At 38.3% G+C, this 24587-nt stretch overlaps 1 protein-coding gene and 1 pseudogene across 2 annotated transcripts in view; both read left to right on the forward strand.

The window, feature by feature from the left end:
- The window catches only part of PCOLCE2 (procollagen C-endopeptidase enhancer 2), a 65706-nt gene that overhangs the window by 31163 nt on the left and 9956 nt on the right, over window positions 1–24587 (forward strand). The window contains exons 3-6 of the mRNA XM_032264282.1: window positions 4291–4546; window positions 9783–9907; window positions 13552–13688; window positions 22809–22963. Coding sequence (XP_032120173.1) covers window positions 4291–4546; window positions 9783–9907; window positions 13552–13688; window positions 22809–22963 — 673 coding nt within the window. The remainder of the gene's footprint in view (window positions 1–4290; window positions 4547–9782; window positions 9908–13551; window positions 13689–22808; window positions 22964–24587) is intronic.
- On the forward strand, window positions 18273–19289 carry LOC116540674 (annotated as a pseudogene). Its single transcript, XR_004264541.1, has one exon. The product of XR_004264541.1 is annotated as a heterogeneous nuclear ribonucleoprotein A1-like (transcript).

Below are 24587 nucleotides of genomic sequence, written 5' to 3' on the forward strand. Positions count from 1 at the left end.
CCGTGCATTTTGTATGGGTACATATTATAAATAATATATATTAAAAATATATAATACATTAAACTATATATTATATATACACATAAATATTTATAAATACACACACACACATATTTTGATCAGCATGGAAGGAAACCCACTAAATTTGTAACAGTCATTGCTTCTGAGAAAGGAGAAGGAAGTGGGTCCTGAGATGAAGACAAAGGAAATATCATTTTTATCTGAAATGTTTTATTTATTTCACTAAAGGAGACTTTAAAAATGTATTAACAAAATGTTAACCAAAGTCAATTCTGTAATTGGTATCCAGGTGTCATATTATTCTGTGTATTCTGTAATTTTTTAGATATTCTTAAAATAATTCAAGGACATGGACTGTAAATTCACCAAGTGGAAAGGCCATCTTCAGAGAATTTGCTTTCTAAAGTCCTTTAGAATGACAGGAGCTCTTATCAAAGATTGCATCAGAGGGCATCAGATGATCTTGATCACTCGTATAAAAAATTGAAGAACAGATGCTGTATTATACTGAAAAGGCTCACAGCAGTATGCATCTCATTTGCGATAGAATTTCTCTCTGGCCTTCAATGCAAGATGACATTTGTCTTTGGTTATAGGAGACTCACACTGGTACAGATCACCTCTGCATCCTTCTTTCAAAAGAAGCTTTGCCAGGGTTGTTCAGTCAGCATGTGTTCAAAATTGCAATAATGTAACCCAGTTTCTATTGCTGATCATATTTTTGTCTCATTCTCAAATTTTCATTGCCATAGGAACAGGTACAAAACTTTTGGGAACAAATGATTTATTTTATTGGGAATAAATATCCTGACTACAGGTGTTGAAAGAGTCAACAGAATTGTCTAAGTAATGTCAAGAGAACCAAGAACCTGCCAATGAAACATCATTATACCTCCCTATTCCTCTCCTTGTTGAAATCATCTAAAGCCTCCAGGACAGTCTTCCTTGTTTCTTGCAAATTTTAGTTTCTGGTTCACTGTCTTCAACACTCTTCCTTGTCCTAATCCACTGTAATTTCAATATCTATATGGGTGATCATCTCAGGTCTTTCATCGCCTCTCCGTCGAAGAACTTAGCCTCCATAGTTCCTCAGCCTCCCACCTCCACTGTTACTTTGTCCTTACTCCACCACTGTCTTGATTGTTACTGTCCTCACCCCACTGAGTCCTGATTTCCATCTTAACTCAGTTTGGATTCCGTGGTGCATCATTATGACCAGTCCTTTGCCTATGTCTTCAACTCCCTTGCCCCTCTCTCCCTCCATATCCTTACTTGGCAAACCTCACCACTCTCCCCCACTGCTTACATCCAACTCTCCACCTGCCCTGTACCTCCGCCCAAGGAGCTGAATGTGGCTGGGGAACACCACGAACAAGTAAAAACAAATGCTGCCACCATGCAGAGGTCTTAATTTTAATTTATTTACTTCAGCTGGGCCCTCCGCACTCCTCGTACTCCTGCTGCCTTTCCTTAATCCATTTCCTCACTTTCTTTTCTGTTACCAGATTCCAAGTAGCTCCTCTCCCTTCCGCATTTGCTGCTGACGACCTTGTTTTCTATTTTACTAAGAAAAGAAAAGCAACCAGAAAAAAAATTCTGTATGCTTTCACCACCTCATTTACTGACCTACCTAAATCTGCCTTTTCTCCTCTCACTGGGCAAAACTGTCCATACTCCTACTAAGGCCAGTTCCACCAGCTGTGCCTTCTGTAGATCAGATCCCCATTTGCCTGCTCAAGGACGTCTCTTCAGCAATTCTCCTTCTCTCTTGCGTCATCAGTTTTGCCCTCTCTATAGAATCCTTCCCATCAGCATGCAAACATGCCTTAGGAAGCACCCATTGCAAAACCCTGCCTGGACCTCACATCCTTTCCAGCTACCCCCATATTACTATGGTCATCTTTACAGAAACACTCCTTGAAGGGCTTGTCTATATTTATGGTCACCAATTCTTCTCACCCCATTTTCTCATGATCCTTCTCTTATCCAGTTTTCTCTCCATGGTGCCACCAAAACAGCTTTGTCAGCATTACCAGTGACTTCTGGTTGCTAAACTTCTGTGTTGCTAAATCCACTGGTCTTTCTCAGCTCAGCAGCAGCGTTTAACTCCGTTGCCCATTCATTCATCTTTGACTTACTGTCTTCGCCTGGCTTCCAGATTTCACACACTTTGGTTGCCTCCTACTTGCTGACTCAATCTCTATTATGGTTTGACCTCTTCACAGACTTGGTGACACTGGAATGTCCCAGACCTCTATACTTAGACCTCTTCCTTTTTCTATCCACATTCACTCTGAGAGTGACTTCACCATGTTTTATAGCTTTGCATTACCCTCTCTACATTTCCACAAGTAATCACTATTTGTGCAAGAAAAAACCAAATTAATTTAGTTTGTAATTCTTTTCATGGATAGGAATTTTTTAGTGATTCATAGAGAGCTTGTTTATATTTAAGATTACAGATGTGGCATCATATTTTGATAACTTTCTGATCATTGGACAAATAGAGGTTGTGTGCAAAACAAAAAACAAAGCAAAAGAGAGGGAAGTCCTACAACAGACGTCTTGGTGATAATGTTTAAAAATTAAATTGTTCTTTCTGATGTTAGCTTCTTAGGCTGTTCTAAGTTCTTTGGAACTCTGATATTCACACCACTGAGAGAAGCTTCTAGTAATTAGAATGCAACCCTGGCAAAGCCAAAACATGTCCCTTTTTGGGACTATGCCATTACATTTTCTACCATGAGGTGTGTAGATGTGTTTGACACAAAAAGCAAATGCACTGAAAACACTTCATCTTACCATAGGAAAATAAAATGTGTGGCACTGTACTTACCAACATGCAGAAGCCATATTAATGTCAAAGCATGGGTGGTTGACCCTGGAGTCTGAAATAGCTAATTAAGATTAATATAAGCGCCGGGCGTGGTGGTGCACACCTGTAATCCCAGCACTTTGGGAGGCTGAGGCGGGTGGATCATGAGGTCAAGAGATCGAGACCATCCTGGTCAACATGGTGAAACCCCGTCTCTACTAAAAATACAAAAAATTAGCTGGGCATGGTGGCGCGTGCCTGTAATCCCAGCTACTCAGGAGGCCGAGGCAGGAGAATTGCCTGAACCCAGGAGGCAGAGGTTGCGGTGAGCCGAGATCGCGCCATTGCACTCCAGCCTGGGTAACAAGTGCGAAAATCCGTCTCAAAAATAAATAAATAAATAAACAAACAAATAAATAAATAAATATAAGCCTACCACTTTTGATTGTGTGTGTTTGGTGTTTTTAATCACTGAGTTTTGTTATAGGTAAGTTTTTACAGAATGGAATTCTTGCACTATTCAGTGGAGACCTCATCTAATTAAAGGGGTAAAACAAATATGATCAAGACTTTATGATTTAACAACTTGAATGAAGAAATTAAAAGGTAGTGTGAACTGGGAACAAAATGGGGCTTTTGTATCCCAAGAATCCTACCAAATGCTTTTATAGCCATTTTTTCTGCCTACTCAGGGAATAAGGAAGGAACCATCATTAAGAATTTTATGGAGAAATTATGATGAATAAAATATTATGAGAAAATGAAAGCTTATCTTTTTCTTCATTAGTGCATTGTGTTTCAAGGCTTCCTGACATATAAAGTCTTCACCTGGAAATCAAATAAAAAACTCAGTGTCATTCAGAAGAGATGACTTACTCAGTTCATTTAATCAGTGTAGGTAGTTCATCTGGATGTTTCAGGACCCAAAGTGAATTATCTGTAAATTAACTACACAGTTGGCAAATAAATCCTTCATTTTGAGCTTCATAGAAACATTTTATACACAGACATTGAGTGTGTTCTACTGTATTGTTTGTAAGAAATGATATTTTTAAATGTTTCTTAGCTAAGCTATATCTCTAGGTGCCATGGTGTTTTAGAATATGCAAATATATGCTAAGATCCAATCAGTACTGGTATACTTTCTAAGTAATGACTCATCCAATAATGAGACTGATCTAATATTTTGGAGCTTTGTTGAGATAAATTCTTAAGGAATAAGATTGTGAATCCTAGAGAATTGTAGAATTTGTCAAAAGAAAATAAGTACTTAAATTTTTGTAGGGATGCAATATGCTAGAAAACTTCCCTTGGTTTAGTTCAGATGTGAGAGAGGAAAAGCATCTTCTTTGATATCATACTTGAATCTACACAACACGTAGGTAAGTGACAAGATGTCAGAGCCTCAGATATTGTTTTCATGACAGTTTTCTAATTGGCCTTTTCCTTGGCAGGTTCCCGAAGGAAAAGTAGTTGTTCTTAATTTCCGATTCATAGACCTCGAGAGTGACAACCTGTGCCGCTATGACTTTGTGGATGTGTACAATGGCCATGCCAATGGCCAGCGCATTGGCCGCTTCTGTGGCACTTTCCGGCCTGGAGCCCTTGTGTCCAGTGGCAACAAGATGATGGTGCAGATGATTTCTGACGCCAACACGGCTGGCAATGGCTTCATGGCCATGTTCTCCGCAGCTGAACCAAACGAAAGAGGTATTGTTTCCACATAATGGCAGTAACAACAATGATTGCTCACCGTTCTTATCACCTGATATTTATTTACTCCTTTAAAGCTTAAGAGTAGTTCTCAGAGGGCTAGTGAATGCCATCAAACCATGAAGAGACCAATAAAAAAAAAAATCAGCCTTTTAAGTCCACATGCATTCTTGTAAAAATTCAAATATAGTAATTCATAGTGTAAAAATGTGGAGCTTGCATATGTAAGTACACATGCAAATATACAAACACACCCCTTCACTGCTCTGTAGTCCCCTTCCAGAAATAGCCATGGCCTGTGGTTCCCATACTTTTCTATGTGTGCTTACTTATATTTGAGTGCTTATACAATAGCTTTTAAAAAATAAAAGTGGAGGCCAGGCTCAGTGGGTCACACCTGTAATCCCAACACGGGGGTGGCCAACGCAGGTGGATCGTTTGAACTCAGGAGTTCAGGACCAACCTGAACAACATGGTGAAACTGCATCTCTACAAAAACTGCAAAAATTAGCTTGGTGTGGTGGCACGCGCCTGTAGACCCAGCTACTCAGGAGGCTGAGGCAGGAGAATCACCTGAGTCCAGGGAGGTCAAAGCTGCAGTGAGCTGTGATCATGCTACTGTGCTGCAGCCTGGGTGGCAGAAATATATGTATATACACCCACATGCACATATATATATTTATTTATATTTATTTGGAGTCATACATTCATATTATTTTACAGACTTTTCTTTTTACTTTACACTAGGTCTTGGGATATTTTCATGTCAGTACATGTGAGCTCCCAAGGGCAGAAATCTCTACTTTTGAGAGATAACTGCAGTGGGGAATATTTGTATGTTTTCAGCCTTTTACCTAAGAGCACTCCATAATCTGTTGGAATGGGCTGTGGTGCAACATTTTTGGCCTGAAAGGTCAGAGGACAGAATCTGGGGCTGACAGAGCAGCCAGAATGTTTGGGAGGAAATGCAGGCAGGGAGCTACAGAATTGAGGCACAAAATATTCATATAAAATCTACTGAAATCTTTGTCTGACAGTTAAACTCTGCATGTGTGGAGGAGAGCCCAGTTGGCCTGGCACAAAAGCATCAGCTGAAAGATGAAAGAACTGAAAAGAGATTAACAGCTGCTGCCTGCTGCCAGGGAAACAGACTTTGAGTTTGAGTCCAGCCAAGTTAAATGCCTACTAGAACAAAATCGTTTTTATCAGAACATAACAGAATCTAGAGTACAATGTATCATACCTAATGTCCAGTCTGAAGTCATTTAACGAAACAGGAAAAGTATGTCCCTATGCAAGGACAAAAGCAGTCAATAAGACTGATCCCAAGGTAACACAGATGTTGCAATGAGCAAACAAGTACTTTAAAGCTGTTATTACAAGTTCGTTTCAGGATTTTTAAACGGGAATATGTGCATAATAAACAGATTGAGTATCTCAGAAGAGAAACAGGAACTATTAAAAAATAAAGTAATAATTCTAGAGCTAAAAAAAACAGGATCTGAAATTGTAATATTTACCAGATGTGCAAGTAGATTGGAAATGGCAGAAAAACGTCAGTGAACTTACATAGAAATCACTCAATCTGAAGAAAAAGGAAAAAGATTGAAGAAAGAGAGCCTGAGAAACTAGTGAGATAATATCAATTGGTCTAACATCTGTAATTTTTGTCCCAGAAGAAGAAAGTGGTAATAAAGTGAAAAAAATATTTAAAGATAAAATGACTTGACTCTGCTTAAACGCAGTGAAAAACATCAGCTTAAGGAGTCAAGAGGGGCCGGGCACAGTGGCTCACGCCTGTAATCCCAGAACTTTGGGAGGGCAAGGTGGGCAGATCACCTGAGGTCAGTAGTTCAAGACCAGCCTGGTCAACATGGTGAAACCCTGTTTCTGCTAAAAATACCAAAAAAAGTAGCCAGGCATGGTGGCATATTCCTGTAGTCCCAGCTTCTCGGGAGGCTGAGGCAGGAAAATTGCTTAAACCTAGAAGGCAGAGGTTGCAGTGAGCCGAGAATGCGCCACTGCACTTCAGCCTGGGCGACAGAGCAAGACTTCATCTCAAAATAAATAAATAAATAAAAATTTTTAAAAACAGTCAAGAGGGTCCACAAACTCCACAGGACAAATAAAAATGAAGCACCACCTATGCATGTTATAATTACAGAAATTTAAAGACAGAAAATCTTGAAATCAATCAGATGAAACTAAATTACATACAGAAGAACAATGATAAGAATGATGGCTTTCTTTTCATCAGAAACATTGGAGGCCAAAAGACAGTATCATAGTATTTTTTGTTTTGTTTTGTTTTGTTTTTGAGATGGAGTTTCACTCTTGTCTACCCAGACTGGAGTGCAGTGGTGTGATCTCAGCTCACTGCAACCTCCGCCTCCTAGGTTCAAGAGATTCTCGTGCCTCAGCCTCCCCAGCAGCTGGGATTATGGGCGCGTGCTGCCACACCTGACTAATTTTTGTTTTTTTAGTAGAGATGAAGTTTCACCATGTTGGCCAGGCTGTCTCAAACTCCTGACCTCAGGTGATCCGCCCTCCTTGGCCTCTCAAAGTGCTGGGATTTCAGGCGTTAGCCACTAGTCCCAGCCTGTCATAGTATTTTAAAAGCACTTTAATGAAACTGTCAACCACTATTCCATAGCCAGTCTTCAAGAATGTAAGTAAAATAAAGATATTTTCAGATAAACACTACAAATCTCTGAAAGATATTTTTTATACTTGCACCACTGGAAATATTGAAGAAAATTCCTCAGGTTGAGGGAAATGACCTTGTCAGGTAAAATGAAAGTAACAGAAGGAATGAAGGTCATTGGAAATAGTAAACATAAAAGGGTATATGTTATTTTCTTTTCTTCTCTTAATTTCTTTACATGTATTTGTTCAAAACAAAAAAACCTTAGCACTATGTTGTGGAATATATATTGTGTGATAAAATATGTCTGACAACCAAAGGATGGACACATAAATGTAATTACACTGTTGTACATACACGTACAACACGTGGAGAAGTACAATATTAATGCTAAGTAGATTGTGATAAGTTAAACATTCATATTATAATCCCTAGAGAACTCATTAAAAATGCAAGAGTTATTGCTAAAAGCCAAAAGATTAAAATAGAATACTAAAATTATCCAGCTAACCCAGAGAAGGCTGGAAGGAAAAATAGATGGAATAAAAGAAAGGTGAGAAAAATAGAAAAAAGTAGTAAATGGCACATTAAATCCAAGATCAATAAATATATTAAATGTAAATTATTAAATACTCTGATTAGAGGACAGTTATTGTTAGAATGGATTGAAAAGCAGGACCCAACTATATGTTGTCTGCAAGAAAGCACTTGAACTACAAAGATCAAGTTGGTTAAAAATAAAAGGAAAAATATGTAACATGCAAAACTTCATTAAAATTAAAACTAATGTTTATAAAAAGACATGGTTGCAAATATGAATGGGCAACAGAATGGGAGAAAATATTCACAAAAATACCTGGTGAAGAACTTGTATTCAGAATATACAAAGAACTCATACAACTCAACAATAAAGAGGTGAAGATTCCAGTAAGTATAAACATTGGCAAAACACTTGGACACTTCACAAAGGAAGATATGATTGACCAATAAGCCCATGAAAAACTGCCCAGTATCTCTTATTAGTCATCAGAGAAATGCAAATTAAAACTGCAATGAGATGCTATTACTTACCCACCATGTTGGCTAAAAACACTGACAACACCAAATGGTAGCAAGGATGTAAAGCAACCAAGTGTTCATACTCAGAGAGGTGTAAAATGATACAACCACTTGGAGAAAAGTTCTAGTAGTTTTCTATGAAGTTTTTACATCTACTCTTGGCCCAGCAGTTGTAGTCCTGGGTATTTATATAAGAGAAATGAAGGTACATGTGCAAAAAAAGTGTACAAAACTGTTTATAACAGCTTCATTCACAATAGCCCAGAGTAGAAACAACTCATCAGCAGGAGAATGGGTAAAAAAAATTTATATGGAGCTCTGGAATTAAACTCGTCTAAGGTGAAACTTTTCAGAAAAGTAGTGTAGAGAACTGGCAGGATGGGAAGGGATGTACAAATTTAGTGGGAGATGGATTCCATATCATCATAGGAGTGTGGTTTACACAGGTATATCTATTTTTTGGATTTGTAAAGCTAAGATTTGTGCATTTCAGAGTATGTGAACTTACCTCCCCCAAACCTGTAAAATAATAATAATAAAAACAATGGAGCAGGTGGTGGGTATTGGGTAGCAGTACAGATAGAATAGTAGAATGATGACTATTATTGTAATTGGGTGATGGATATGTGAGAGGTCATTATATTACTCTACTTACTTCTTATATACTGGAAATATTTCATTAAATGGAGATTTTAGAAATTATTCTGACCTCCATTTTTATAATACATTTTCTTAAATTTAGAAGTTTGACTTAAGAATGATTATATTCTGTGTCAAAGAAATATTCCATTAAAGTATAATTCTTTTAGTTTCAGTTCAGTTATTTGTTATTTACATTCAAGTAAAATTAAATTTAGAACTTCATATTAAAATAACTCTTACATTATTTCTGCCAACCTACAGGTACATATGCAACCTATGAGTACAAATGCCTGAAATTATATTTGTCACATATTAATTGTGGTTATTTTTCTGTGGCTAAAACTAGAGATTTGGGGGTAGATTTTTACTTTCTTATGTCTTTCTGTATTGCTGAAAATTTATCAATGCATTATTTTTACAAACAAAAAATATTCTTAAACCTTCTTAAAGATATATATAACATGTAAAATTTTCTAGTAATGAGAATTGTCTATATCAACTAAGACAAATTTTGTCCCTGAGCATTTACTAAATACCAATGCCTTGAGGAGTCTTAAAATCTGATTTTTTGAGCCTACAAGCTTTCTGAATGAGTACATATCCAAATGTTTTGTCTTCCTTGTCTAAGAAAAGGAAAAAAAACAAAAGAGGCTCTGAGTCCACTTCTCTCCTCTCTTGTGTTGATATGTCAGGTAACAGAGATCATTCATTGTGTATGTGGGGGGTGTATGTATGTAAGCACATTTTAAAGAGAAAATGTAAGCACTTCTGCTGTTGCCTTTATTTACTGAACTGTCACCAAAGAATCCACATTCCTAATCTCTACATGGTTGTATTGCTGTAACTTACATAAACCTGTGGGCGTTTTTCCTTGTTTAATACTTAAAGGGGATCAGTATTGTGGTGGACGCCTTGAAAGACCTTCCGGCTCTTTTAAAACCCCCAACTGGCCAGACCGGGATTACCCTGCAGGCGTCACTTGTGTGTGGCACATTGTAGCACCAAAGAATCAGGTGAGATTCCCTGGAAGTGTGAAGAAAGTATGCATGTGTGAATTGCCCAGACAGTGTGAGTGGCCCAAGTCTCAAGAACCTCCGGTTGTGGGGTCTGTTTGAGAGCTAAGGGATACAAGAAGAGGAAGGCTCCTGGACGCAGGTATTTCTTCATGTGAAGACCCCAGATTAAGGCCTTTGCATTTTTGACTTGCAAAGTCATGGATTTAATTTCCTGCTATATAATGACACTTTTCAAAACACCTTTAAAAATACAAATGGTAAGCAAATTCCACATAGGACTGCTTAACCCTGCAGTGGATATTATAAGCAGCAGCGACTAACTGTGGGAGGATAAAAATCCCCAGGTCCGTGGGCATTTCAGGTTACCATTTGCTCACATCACAAACCCATCATGTCCTGATAATAGTTATCCTAGTCACTAAATCAAAAAATGTGGATGCTTTGCCTCAACAAAGATGGCAAAAGCAAGCCACATCATCTCTTCAGAGAACATGCTGGTCTGCTTTAGGGTGTTTTTGGTTGTCGTTTAAAATAAAATTTATGCAGGTTCTCCACAAAAAGCTTTATTCATTGTTCTAAAATAATCAACAGAGGAGGTAGACTTTTCCAGTATTTACTGATTTGTGGTTACACATACAACTTTTTACCCTTTCTGGGAACCACTTTCACATATTAATTGCAGGAAAGAATTTAGCATAGAAACAGATGAAATCTACTTTTTGGACCTTTAAAGATAACTTTATAAAAATTATTACTATTACAAACACTGTAGACTTTTATCCAAACTCTATGAGGTAAACATTATGATACTGTTTTTAAAAAATCTTTTCTAAATTGACTTTTCATATAGCTTGCATGGATACCATTTGTCATATATTAATTTTTTTCATGGAAAATTATTTAAGCTAATATACCATGCACGTTAGTGATTTGAACATATACACACATATATAGACATAAACACTGATCATAAAACCAATTCTTGGTTTTTGAGAGTTTTTGAGAAGAAATATATAGCTATTTGTTTCGTAATGGAAGATTTTATAAGTCTGTTGAATGTTGTATAGTTTAAAGTAACTTTAAAAATTATGTTTCTGAAACATTTAAACCATTATGTAGTTGTTGAAATTGTATTGGTCATTTTCTCTGCGACATTTGTAAATATATTTGACCAAATAATTCCAACTTAATTATACTTGCAGATTACAGTTAAGCATCTCTTTTCCATTGTTCTTCCCTTTGATCATTTAAATTTTGTTTGATTTTTATTTTATTAATGTGATTTTTGGCTTCAGTCAATTGAGTTCATAATCATTGTAGTGTTTGAAATCACTGGCAGCTTCTCAGAGGAAAGAAATATAATATTAAGTCCTAAATAGTTTCTATGCAAGAAATTATTCTATTGAAGGAATTTGATTAAAATTTTCTTCTATTAAAAAATTACTGGCTGGGCTCAGTGGCTCATGCCTGTAATCCCAGAACTTTGGGAGGCTGAGATGGGTGGATCACAAGGTCAGGAGTTCAAGACCAGACTGGCCAACATGGTGAAACCTTGTCTCTACTGAAAATACAAAAATTAGCTGGGCGTGGTGGCATGCACCTGTAATCCCAGCTACTCAGGAGGCTGAGGCTGAGAAGTGCTTGAACCTGGGAGGCAGAGGCTGCAGTGAGCCAAGATGGCGCCACTGCACTCCAGTCTGGATGACAGAGTGAGACTTTGTCTCAAAAAAAAAAAAAAAAAAATTACTTGTTACCACAGCTTTTTCCTTTATTTGTTTACTTATGTTTAATCTTCTCTTTAAAAGTTTTTGTGACTAATTTTTAAGTAGGAAAAGTTTGCCAATTTTTTTAATAACATGGAAAGCATTTTATTAATAAGTGGTGAGAAGTCACTGGACCCAAAGAGGAAATATTTTAATACAATTTAAAGCCATGTTAAGTATGAATAAGCATTATTCACCTATCACTGGCACTGACTTTTTAAAAGGTAGTTCAGTATGAAGATGTATGGCAACTATGTTCAAAGTCAAAATTACCTTTGTGTTCATCTGTGTTGCTGCTGCTATTATCATCTTCCTCTGGATTACTGTGTGAGAGTCTTCTTTAGCTAATAGGAATTAATGCCTTTTATCTTTCCTGAAGTAGCAAGAAGGGTTCTTACCCACTTGCTGCCCAGCAAGATTGGGTACCAGCTGTCATAGGTAATAATAAATCCAATGAGATTTCCTTTCATTCACATGTTGGAAATGTTCTTTAAAAAATCTGCTTGTATGGGGAATGATTGATTGCCTATTTAATCAAAATGTCCTATTCACTTGAATAATTTAGGACACTATTATTGGTACTAGTGCATAAAATTGAGAAATACTTAAAATCTAACACTGACTTTGTATGTCAATGCTTCTGTGCAACCTCTTCAAAAATAACCACACCCTGATTAGGCTGTGCATGGCATCACACATTTCAAACATATTTCAAGAAGACACTGCCGTCAATTCTACTTCCCTGAATAACTGGTCCCAAAAATTTGACTCCTTTACATGTGATAGAAATGTCAGTCTCCTTCCCTCATAAGGGAAGCAACTCTATCCACTCATCTCCCTCCTACACATATATGCACACAAACTACTCCCTGATATACCGTAATATAAGGAGCATCTTAGATAATACTTTTTATTTCTGTTAGTTTCTCTTATGGTAGATACCCCCTTTACCCACTGCAACACACATCCAATTATCCAATTACAATCTTGTTTTTCTCTTTTTCTGCAGCTTTATTGAGGTATAGTTGACAAATGAAAATTATATGTATTTACAGTGTGCAACATTATATTTTGATATATGTATACACTGTGAACTGATTACTACAGTCAAAGTAATTAACATATATCCATCACCTCACATTGTTATTCTTTTGTTTTTGTGTGGAGGGTGGTGATAACATTTAAGATTAACTCTCGGCTGGCACGGTGGCTAGTGCCTGTAATCCCAGCACTTTGGGTGGCTGAGGTGGGAAGATTACTTGAGGTCAGGAGTTCAAGACCAGCCTGGCCAACATGGTGAAACTCTGTCTCTACTAAAAATACAAAAATTAGCAATCCCAGCTACTTGGGAGGCTAAGACAGGGGAATTGCTTGAACCTGGGAGGCAGAGGTTGCAGTGAGCTGAAATTGCACCACCACACTCCAGCTTGGGCAACAAGATCGAAACTCCATCTCAAAAAAAAAAAAAAGATTTAGTCTCAGCAGTTTTGAAGTACACTATACATTATTATTAACTATAGTTACCATGCTGTATGATAGAGCTCCAAAACCAATTACAGTCTTAAAGTAGATTGCCAGCGTTACATAGTGTTTCCAAACTTTTGTGGCTGTAAGTGAACAGAATTCTTGTTTAATATCCTAACTGGAGTTGATCTGAGTTTGAGATGATCTTTTGAAAATATTAAAATTGAAAGCAAAAGAATACCATAGTTTTTTAAACTAAGAAATATGCAACAAAAAGCATTTAAACATAATGAATACTTTGTTTTACAAAGGAAAATTATAGTATCCTCCAAATCTGGGGAGAGGAAGAATTTTATTTGAGGTTATTCAACAATGCTATTAATATTTGACACTTCTATTGTGCTTTCTCTAAAGCTTATAGAATTAAAATTTGAGAAGTTCGATGTGGAGCGAGATAACTACTGCCGATATGATTACGTGGCTGTGTTTAATGGTGGGGAAATCAACGACGCTAAAAGAATTGGAAAGTATTGTGGTGATAGTCCACCTGTGTAAGTAGCACTTATTTGTGTCATTAATAGTTTTATGGCTCTAAACTTGTTTCTTGTTCAGTTTCCCAATTACATTTATTTACTGGAAGATTTTGTGTTGTTGTTTTGTTACATTTTTGGGTCCTCTATTAATCAGTTCTTTCACTGCTATAAAGAAATATCTAAGACTTGGTAATTTATAAAAAAAGGTTTAATTGGCTCAGGGTTCTGCACGCTGTACAGGAAGCGTGAGGCTTCTGCTCTGGGGAGGCGTCAGGAAATGTACAATCATGGTGGAAGGGAAAGAGGGAACACACACATCACATGGTCAGAGTAGGAGCAAGGTCAGGGGGAGGCGCCAGGTGCTTTTTAATGACCAGAGTGCAGAGAGCTCACTATCACAGTGACAGCACCAAGGGGCCTGGTGTTAAACCATGAGAAACCGCCCTTGTTATCCAGTCATCTCCCCCCCCACCAACATTGGGGATTACATTACATTTGGGTGGGGACGTAGATCCAAACCACAGCAAGTCCCACAACAATGGAGTCCCCTGATCCACCATCATCAAAGAATAGCCAACCCAGACCTTGAGGCAACATTAACAGGAGTGTCAACAGCCAAACTGAAATGAATAGAGTTGGTGATGACCCAGGGTCAGATGCAGAGCCAGGTACCTGCATACATCACTGCCCTGTAAAAATGAGATCAAGCATCAGAGTGGAATGGGAAAATTCTGAAAACAAAATAAAACAACACAAAAACAACCAGGGGGCTAAATACTGGGGATCCAGACAAGGAAACCCAGAAGTTTACGACAAATCCAAATGATTTTACTTTATCAGAGATCTGTCCTGGACATTGCTACCCAAAGTTTTGCAAAGTGGACCTTGAAGACACCATGTATTTATTCAACAAACATTTATGGAGCCAAGAGTTCTACCACTTAACTGTGTGACATTATTAACTGTGTGACACTGAGCAAGTACTTAATTCTGCTATATTCTGGTGCAATATATAACTATTTTGGTGTAAGATATTTCACAACTTCACATGCAATATTAGTAAAAGCAACAGTTGAATTTACTGCAGCTTGCCTTCAAAGTCACCATTCTGCCAATTTAAATGCCCTTTTCTACTCTGTTGCTTAAACATAATTACATTATATGCATCACTTAATTTTATATGCATTACTGTGATTTTTCATAGACATTTGAGTTAAAGCAGGATATTTTTCTATTTCAATTCATTTATATTTATGTTGATAATATTAAGAATGTTTTAATGCATACAAGATAGTAGTTATAATTTAAGCATCACCACACCCAAATTTGGCTTTACAAATGAATATGTTGGAGAAGGGCCTATTTCTAAGTTCCTAGAAGATTCTTTTCCCATTGCTGCTGTAACAAATTGCCACACCTGCAGTGACTTAAAACAGCACAAATGCACTGTCTTACACTTCTGGAAGCCAGAAGTCTGAAGTCAGTGTCACTGGACTAAAGTCAAGGTGTTGGCAGGGCTGTTTCCTTCTGAAAGCTCTGAGAGAGAATCTGTTTCCTTGGTTTTTTCTGCTTCTAGAGTCTGCCTGCATGCCTTGGCTTGTAGCCCTCTTCCTTCATCGGTAAAAGCATCGCTTCTTCTGTCTCCTCCTCTTAGTCAAATCTCAGTCTTATAAGGACACTTTTGGTTACATTTAGGGCCTACCTAGATAATAAAGGACACTCTCCCCTTCTGAGGAGTCTTAATCACATTTGTAAAACCCCTTTGCCATATAAAGTAACATATTTACAGGGTCCAGGGATTAGGATGTGGACCTTGTTGGGGTCACCAACCCTTTTGAAAGCCAACACATTCATCTATGTCTTCCTTTGGACCTCCTCCTTTTTTCCCTTGAAACTTTTCTACATGAATAACTCTCCGCTTTTTCTTCATATTTAGTGTCTACCTCCCTTTTTATTCCTTCCCCATAGCCTATAGACCTAAGTTCTCCCAAATTAAAATAAAAAAATTTAAAAAAAAAGTTATAAACTCTGTTGACTCTCTGTCCTGTTCCAGCTCTTCTTCCATGTCTCTCCTTCTTTTCATATTCAAATAAATATAAAACAATTAGGAGCAAACACTAATTGAAGGAAAACTGGCATAGCTTCATTGATATCAGGAAAAAATCAATTTTAGGCAGAAAGCATTACCAGAAATAGTTGCTATATAACAATAAAGATGCAATTTATCAGGCAGGTGTAATAATTGTAAAATTGTGAACTTGTACATAAAATTATATGAAGCAAAAAAAATTTAAAAGGCAGATCTACAAAGTTCACAATTAGAGATTTTTAACACATCTCTTTCAACAATTAACAGATTAACTAAATGACAGAAAGATGGGAAATTAGGAGGTAGAATATTTGAAAAACAATGAACAGCCTTGGTCTAATAGACAAATAGAGAATACTACATCCAACAACTGGAGAAACTATATTCTTTTCAAGCAAAAATGGACACAGGAGAAGGAAAAATCCATATTTGCCAAATGACCACTAAAGAAATTTAATCAGTAGTTAAAAGTTTTCCTATCAAGGAAAGAAAAGTTCTGACAAATATTTGAGGTACAGATATTTTGGTCACTGTACAGAATCTTCCAAAGAAAAATAGGGATTGTTCTACAATTAATCTTCTAAAGCTAGTATAAACTTGACACCAAAACAAGATAAGGACAGTACAAGAAAAGAATATTAGAGACAAATTTCATTTATCAATGTGATAAAAAAGAAATCCTGAAACAAAAAACTTAGCAAGCCAAATTTAGCAATGTATAGAAAACACTACGACCAGGAATTCAAGGTTGGTTTGAACTTAAATACTTTATTAATTTAATGTTATACCTTACACAGTCAGACATTAAAGCATGACTTGTGGACTTAACATTATTTATTGGAAACATCATTTTATTCACAAATATATTTTCTTAAATAGCATGAACTTAAAAGTTTGTATTATTAAAAATATATTATTTTTAAAACAATAAAAATATTGCTCAAGAATAAGTATAGCCGGGCGCGGTGGCTCAAGCCTGTAATCCCAGCACTTTGGGAGGCCAAGGCGGGTGGATCACGAGGTCAAGAGATCGAGACCATCCTGGTCAACATGGTGAAACCCCGTCTCTACTAAAACTACAAAAAATTAGCTGGGCATGGTGGTGCGTGCCTGTAATCCCAGCTACTCAGGAGGCTGAGGCAGGAGAATTGCCTGAACCCAGGAGGCGGAGGTTGCGGTGAGCCGAGATCGCGCCATTGCACTCCAGCCTGGGTAACAAGAGCGAAACTCCGTCTCAAAAAAAAAAAAAAAAAAAAAAAGAATAAGTATAAAAATGTTGTACCTTAACAGGGAAAATTATAAAACCTTACTAAAATATATTTTTAAAGATCTAAATGAATGGAGCTATATATAATGCTCATGAACAGGAAGACTCAATATCATTTAAAAATATTAAAACTGATTTTCCATTAAGCCTAGCAGTCCAATTCTAAAATGTACATGGGATTGCAAGCGGATAGGAAGAAGGGGGCGAAAGTAAGACAGTTCTGAAGGAGAAGAACCTGGCAAGAAGACTTGCCTTACCATGTATAGAGCCTTATCAGAAAGCTGTTGTGATTAAGACAGTGTGGTTTTAAAAGAGAGATGGGCAGACTGGCTAATTAAACAGCAAGGAGAGGCCAGAAACATATCCACATGTATCTGCAGATTGGGCATGTCACAGAGAACCATCAGGTAGCAGGAAAATGATGGCCTCATTGATATATGGGGCCAAGTCTATTTTTATTCATATGGAAAAATGGAATTATATTCATAGCTAATATCACACAAAAAATCAATGATAGATGGATTAGAAACTTAAATGAAAAACTTAGATGAGAATTCCTGTTCATCAGAATGTACCTAAAAGAGAGGGAAAGAAAAGGCACAAATGGAAACATATTTATAACATATATTTGACAAAGGCCTAGGTTCCAGAATATATTAAGAAACCCTAAAAATTAATAAGGAAAAGGTAACCATCCAGTAGGAAAAACAGGGGGGTAAAAGACATGAAAAGGCATTCCCAAAAGAAAGCTGCACACAGAATAACCCTTTGAAAGGTGTGTAAATTGGTACGACCACTTTTGCACCACAAGACATATACAAGAATGTTCTCAGCAATGTGGTTTGTAATGAAGGTGGGAGAAAGTAAATAGTCCAATGTTTATCAACAAGAGAATAGTTAAATTGTGTTATGCTACACATTACCTAGCAATGAGAACAGTGGATAATTCTCAGTTCTAATGTTGAGGGTTAAAAAAATAGTAATAATAAAGGCCAGTTGTGGTGGCTCACGTGTGTAATACCAGCACTTTGGGAGGCCAAGGTGGGCGGATCACTTGAGCTCAGAGGTTCGAGACCAGACTGGGCAACACGGTAAAAACCCTGTCTCTAAAAATACAAAACAATTAACGATGCCTGGTAGGGCCTGTCTGCCTATAATCCCCGCTACTCAGGAGGCTGAGGTGGGAAGATCCTGTGAACCTGGAAGACAGAAGTGGCAGTGAGCTGAGACCTTGTCTCAAAAACACAACACAAGCTTTCTGCTCATGGATGCTGCCGAAGAAGCATCGTTAAAATCTCTCCTCTCCCTGCAATCATGTCTAAGTTAGAGTCTCCTAAAGAGCCTGAACAGCTGAGGAAGCTCTTCGTTGGAGGGTTGAGCTTTGAAACAACTGATGAGAGCCTGAGGAGCCATTTTGAGCAATGGGGAACGCTCACGGACTGTGTGGTAATGAGTGATCCAAACACCAAGTGCTCCAGGGGCTTTGGGTTTGTCACATATGCCACTGTGGAGGAGGTGGATGCAGCCGTGAACGCAAGGCCACATGAGGTGGATGGAAGAGTTGTGGAACCAAAGAGAGCTGTCTCAAAGACCAGGTGCCCACTTAACTGTGAAAAAAAAAATTTATTGGTGGCATTAAAGAAGACACTGAAGAACATCACCTAAGACTATTTTGAACAGTATGGAAAAGTCGAAGTGATTGAAATCATTACTGACAGAGGCAGTGGCAAGAAAAGGGGCTTTGCCTTTGTAACCTTTGACGACCATGACTCCATGGATAAGACTCTCATTAAGAAATACCATACTGTGAGTGGCCACTACTGTGAAGTTGGGAAAGCCTTGTCAAAGCAAGAGCTGGCTGGTGCTTCATCCAGCCAAAGAGGTTGAAGTGGTTCTGGAAACTTTGGTGGTGGCCGTGGTGGTGGTTTTGGTGGGAATGACCACTGGTCATGGAGGGAACTTCAGTGGTTGTGGTGGCCTTGGTGGCAGCAGGGATGGCTATAATGGATTTGGTAATGATGGAAGCAGTGTTGGAGGTGGTAGAAGCTACAAAGATTTTGGCAATTACAACAATCAGTCTTCAAGTTTTGGACCCGTGAAGGGAGGAAACTTTGGAGGCAGAAGCTCTGGCCCCTGTGTTGGTGGAGGCCAATACTTTGCCAAGCCACTAAACCAAGGTGGCTATGGTTGTTCCAGTAGCAGCAGTAGCTATGGCAGTGGCAGATTTTAATTAGGAAACAAAGCTTAGCAGGAGAGGAGAGCCAGAGAACTGACAGGGAAGCTACAGGTTATAACGGATTTGTGAACTCAGCCAAGCACAGTGGTGGCCGGGCCTAGCTGCTATAAGGAAGACATGATTTAGACAAATGCTCATGTATGTGTATGGGCAAAAAACTCGAGGACTGTATTTCTGTCTAATTGTATAACAGGTTATTTTATTTTCTGTTCTGTGGAAAGTGTAAAACATTTCAACAAAGGGTTTTAATGTAGTTTTTTTTTTTTTGCCCCCATGCTGTTGATTGCTAAATGTAATAGTCTGATTGTGATGCTGAATGTCTTTAAAAAAAAACACACAACACAAAACAAGAAAAGAAAAATGTACACAATAACCTTTATTTATGACATTTAAAAACACTCAAACCTATACAGTATATCGCATAATGATGCATGGTGTGTGATAAACCTATGGCTAAAAACAAGAAAATGATAAGCACAAAATTCAGGGTAGCGGCTGCCTCCATGAGGGTGGAGGAGGGGCGGCACTAGTGGCGGCTATTGAGCGTCACTCATTTCCCAAGGGTTTGACTGGAAGAGCTTGGCTGCCAGCTCACTGACTAACACTCTTATCCAGAGGAATATTTCTCATAGTTAGAATACTTCTGGGTTAGAGCAGTGCAGAAAATGAGAAAACCTGTCTGGGGAGCTTTTCCCTGTTAAAAATATGAACAGGAGGAGCACTGGGGATAGATAGACTTGTGTTAGATTCAGTGTAGCATCAATGCCATTGAATTGTGTTCAGAAACATTGATTATTCCCCGGCTATGTGCTGGGCACCTGGAATACAAAAATAAATTAAAACTGCAGAGGTAAGTAATGGGAGGGAACAAAACAAGGCAGTTAAGTCAACTGGTTAATGAATGTCCTGGGTGGGTTTCTGAGTTCTTCGGCCCAGTCTGGACAAGTGATCAGGGGAAGCTTTTGAAAGGAGATCGTGCCTCTCGAAGCTAAGTCTTGAAGGAAGAGTTGGAGTTAGAGACAGAAGGGAGGAGAGGCTCATTCCAAACAGAGGTATCTCCATTAATAAAGATGCACAGGAGAGATGTATGTTATTTCTGTAGCCAAAACCTTGATTTGGGGCCTCCATAGAAATGAGGCAGGAGGGTTGAGTTGGCTTCTGTGAGCTACAGAGATGGGAGCACTCAACTGAATTGAAGCCAGGTATGACAGGACCAGAGGCTCTAGAACCCCTGCCCTAGATAAGGTGAGCAGGGAGGCTAGTTCGGACGCTGTTGCAGTGGTCCAGGTAAAGTCAAGGAGGTGGGGAAGGATGGTGGAGATGAAGAGGAGGATGTGGATCAAGAAATATTTACGAAGCAAAACTGGCAGGACACTACATGGCTGTAGTGACTGAAGGACAGGAAGAGTGTGGAGTGATAACTAGAGACAGGTAACAGTAACTGGCTCTATACCACATGAAACAGCATCTCAATCCATTCTTGGGATTAGCCAATGCAGAGTGGATCTAAGTGAAATTTCCTCTTATCTTCCTAGTGATTTAGAACATTAATTTGCAGGCGTAACATGGCCCCCAGTACATTTGTGCACTATGATTCTGTCACATTTATCCTAAAGCTCAGTTGCAGCATAATAAAAATATATCTTTGTTCCTAAAATACTCTTCCATGAGAAAGTTCAGCTTTCAGTATAGTACCCCAAGGTTAATTCATAGAAAAAGCAGTAAATGATCATATAATTATAACATCATGTCTAGAAAGCTGACCTGATTGAGTCTTTTTTTTCCTTTGCTGCTTATAAGCGCTTTTTGTGATTTTGTCATGAAAGGCTTGACTCTCAGAAGCATTATTTAAATGACCTGATCACTTTTGTGGCTGGAACTGTCTTTGTCCGTTTTGTGTTGCCTATAACAAAATACCTGAAACTGGGTAATTTATAAAGAAAAAGAATTTCTTTATTACAGTTACAGAGACCGAGAAGCCCAAGGTCAAGGGACCACATCTGGGGAGAGCCTTTTTGGTGGGGACTCTGCAAAGTCCCCAGGTGGCACAGGGCATCACATGGCAAGGGGGCAGAACATGCTAACTCAGGTCTCTCTTCTTATAAAGCCATCAATCCCACTCCCATGATTACTCATTAATCCATTAACCCATTTAACCATTAATCTGTTAATGGATGAATCCATTCTTGAGGGCAGAGCCCTCATGACCCAATCACCTCTTAAAGGTTCCATTTCTCAATACTGCCCCACTGGGCATTAAATTTCAACGTGAGTTTTGGAGGAGACAAATATTCAACCCATAACAAACTACAAATGTACATCACAAAGCTCACTTTTTGATTCATCCCATCCCCTGGCTCAAGGTGTTATATTCAAGACGGAAAGGATCATGCAGTTTTTCTAACTGGTTGGGTCAGGTACATCTACCCTCTCTACCATCCAACCCTACTCAGCATAGCTGACACTAGGAAAATAAACAAAAAGAGGTGCCTTATTATTTGCTGTCCACGATGCTTAAGAAGCGATTGGCTGAGAAGATGTCTCAAAAAAGGTGTTCAGTGAAACCACTGGCTAATTCATTTAAATAACTTATTAAATTTTTTCCTATCTTTTAATTAGTTTTTAAACAGCATTAATCAGACAGCTTTTTTTTACCACTGTATAAATAACAATAGCAAAACTTAAATGAAACTATCTTGTATGATACAGTAAATCCCTTAAGATTTAAGAGAGCTTTTGAGCCTCAGTGATCATCTCTACTAAACCTTTAGTGCCAATTAACCAGGAAGCTCCTAAAATTAGAGCTCCTAATCAGTGATGTGATTCCTGACCGCCAAAACAGATTCATCACTTTCTTTTCCTTTACAGCATTTTGCTAATGGAGATTATAACAGAAATGTTTCCATTTGAGGCGTACCTAAGAACTGCCACTGAAATGAAATGGAAGTCCTTTGCATGGCTTTCTTAGCCCAGAGTGGATAGAAAAGATAATCAGCCCACTGAGATCACCCCTCTGTGTGTGTCTTTACAGGGTGTGGGAATTTTTCACCAGATTTGTCCATTTTATGCTCTGTAGCCAACATGTGGCAAACCCAGGCCAGCTTGAACTCAAGAGTCTTAGTTCAAAGAATCTGCATTTTCCCAATCAGGCAAACCATGAGGTGCTTTTGGAAAACCAGCCAGGTCCCAACATTTGCCACAGTCTCTAGAGTTGCCTGGTCCTGGGTTCAAGTTCTGACTTTCCCAACCTACTAGCTATAGGGCCTTGAGCAAATCACTTGAACTCTCTGAACTTCAGTTGCCTGCTCCATAAAAAAGAGAAGAATAGAGTTGTGAGGGTGAGCTGTGACAGTTCACATAAAGCACAGTGCCTAGATGAGCAAACAGTGAATGTGAGCTATTAGAATTGGTATTTTTAAATGTTTTAAGTTTAAACAACTGGTAATCTATTGTCAGAAGTTAATGGGAAACTAGAAAATGTTACATTTTCAGAGAGGCACCACTTTATTTACATGTATATTTAAAAACACATTTTTCTTTTTTTAGGCCAATTGTATCTGAGAGAAATGAACTTCTTATTCAGTTTTTATCAGACTTAAGTTTAACTGCAGATGGGTTTATTGGTCACTACAAATTCAGGCCAAAAAGACTGCCTACAACCACAGCACAGCCTGTCACCACCACAGCCCCTGTCACCACGGGTAAGTTATTCTGTTTGGAAGTTTGTGCAAAAACTTTAGGAGTATAAGAAGGATTCTTTTAAAGTAGAGAATATTAAATGAGAGGAAGATTCTTGAAATTAAATGGGATGAAAGCTTTGGTAAGAGAATAATATGACTGCATTAATGAAAGAAAGGTATAGGGTATAAAAATGCTTATGAGCTAATGGTTTTTAAATATCAGGTAAGAAAACTGTGACCATTGAACAATGACTAGAAAGTCTATTATAAGCACAGATCTTTATAAGCCTAAGTTTCCGTTTCTGGAACTGACAGAATTATCGTTTGCTTTTTATTATATAGAATTGTGATATTTTAGGTTAAAGTTCTAAGGCCTTGCTATCAGCATTTTCATACTCTGCCAATGTTTGTTTTTGTTTTTGTTTTTTTGCTTCTCAGTGAAATGTCATATAAAAAGTTATTTTTTTCTTTTTCAAATTGGAGTAAATTAAACAACAATATTCAACGAAGTACCGAGGCTGGTTGGGAAACTGGCCTGGGGCCTGAGGCATGATGTCAGGAGTAGAGAGGCAGTAGTGGGTCTCTGCAGCTCTGCCTGCCCTGTCAGCAGGTACTGGGATTTCAGGCCTCAGATTTTAAAATCCAAATCCAGGGAGGAGGGGGAAAACAGGAAGGAAAGATTTAAGGTTAAGAAGTAAAACAGGCTTATTTCAGCTCAGCTTTATTGCCACATTTTGCGTGTACACCCAGGCTGGCGCTGAGTACAGGCGTGTGCCTCTGGGTCTAACTTTTCCTCCCACTCCACAAGTGCGCCACCGTGTGGTCTGGACGTGTATTGCCTCATGTAACTGCTGTATTTCTCCAGCTCAGCTCAATGACCCTTGATGTCCTTCTTTCCAGTGAATTATCTGGCCACAACTATTGAGCTAGTGGTTCCCTTGCTTTTATCTCCATCCTGAACTTTCTCTGAAATCACAAATATGGATGTGTAATTATCTCCTGAACACAGTGTGGCTGTAGCTATTTAAATGAAAGCATATACAAACTTATTTTTATCACACCATTTTCTGGCTCAAACCTACTTCTCCGCTTATCTTCCCAAGCATATCCACAGCCTCAGTAGCCTCACTTAGAGGGTCATCTTTGATACCCTTTACAGTTTCTTCCAACCTCATGCCCCACCTCGCTCCCACCACACCGAGTAGACCATGTTGTTCTGCCATTAAATTTATAGTCTAGAGCTGTGCTGTCCAATATGGCAGCCACTGCGAGCACTTACAATGTGGCTAATGGCTGGGCATGGTGGTGCATGCTTTTAATTTAATTTTAATTAATTTAAAATTGAAAAGCCTCACGTGACTAGTGACTACCAGATTGGACGGCATGCGTGCCCAAACTCCTTCCCCTGGTATGTTAGACCCTTCACACTTTGTCCCCAGCCTCTCTTTATACTTGCATCTTCAGGGCCTACCAACTCTCTCCTATGCTTTAAGTATTTTGGTTCTTATCCTATGTGTGGGAGAAGCTGTTGATGGGTTTAAGCAAAGTTCAGGATTCGGTTCACATTTTACAAAGATCACTGTGGCCACTTTGAGGTGAATGAATCATAGAAATCCAGTAGTTCATCAGGGTCTTGTGCCACTCC

The sequence above is a fragment of the Sapajus apella genome, unplaced genomic scaffold, assembly GCF_009761245.1.
Source record: "Sapajus apella isolate SASKATOON/1434 unplaced genomic scaffold, GSC_monkey_1.0 scaffold4, whole genome shotgun sequence".
Lineage (NCBI taxonomy): Eukaryota > Metazoa > Chordata > Mammalia > Primates > Cebidae > Sapajus > Sapajus apella.